This window comes from Bison bison, unplaced genomic scaffold (genome assembly GCF_000754665.1).
Source record: "Bison bison bison isolate TAMUID 2011002044 unplaced genomic scaffold, Bison_UMD1.0 scf7180017864048, whole genome shotgun sequence".
Taxonomy (NCBI): Eukaryota; Metazoa; Chordata; class Mammalia; order Artiodactyla; family Bovidae; genus Bison; species Bison bison.
Window position 1 is genome coordinate 4,556,212 of NW_011494620.1, and position 566 is coordinate 4,556,777.

General features: G+C 70.5%; 1 protein-coding gene across 1 annotated transcript in view; it reads right to left on the reverse strand.

Annotated features, from left to right (window-relative positions):
- The window catches only part of THSD1 (thrombospondin, type I, domain containing 1), a 28,273-nt gene that overhangs the window by 693 nt on the left and 27,014 nt on the right, over positions 1-566 (reverse strand). The window contains exon 8 of the mRNA XM_010835732.1: positions 3-566. This exon is cut by the window's right edge and continues 25 nt beyond it. Within this exon, the coding sequence (XP_010834034.1) occupies positions 3-566 (564 nt within the window). The remainder of the gene's footprint in view (positions 1-2) is intronic.

Below are 566 nucleotides of genomic sequence, written 5' to 3' on the forward strand. Positions count from 1 at the left end.
GGGGAAGGCTGCTTCCTTGAGACACTCCTGTGACTGGGGGACGGCCCCCTCCGAGCCCGGGGAGGCTCCGGTCTCTCACCTGCCCCCACGAATCCGGCCTGGCGATCCCCCAGGTCCGGTTTTCTGGGGGGCGGTCCCAGGGAGTGGGGTTTGGGGAGAGGGCTTAAGGGACCACTGGCCCCCGCTGCCCCTGGGCCATGGTCCCGTTTCTCCGGGAACAGGGCAGTGCCTCGACTCGGAGGCCGGCCTCGTTCTCCGGCCTGGTCCCAGGTCCGGGCCCTGGGGCCATGGGCGGGGGTCGGCCGAGGGGTCAGTGTGGACAGGCTCCTCTCCCGGAACGGTCGGGCCTGCCTGGCCTCATGGAAGCTCGCCGTCCTGCGGAAGTGGGATCCCCGGGAGTGGCTCCTCACCTGCGACTTGCGGAGGAGGGTCTGGCTGGGGCTGACGGCGCAGCTGGCCGCCGAGAATGGATGGTCCAGCCGGGAGGGGGGCCTGTCTCCAGCACCCACCGTGGGGGGGTGCTCCAGGAACGGGGATTTGATCCGAAACTTGCCAGCCGCAGCTTC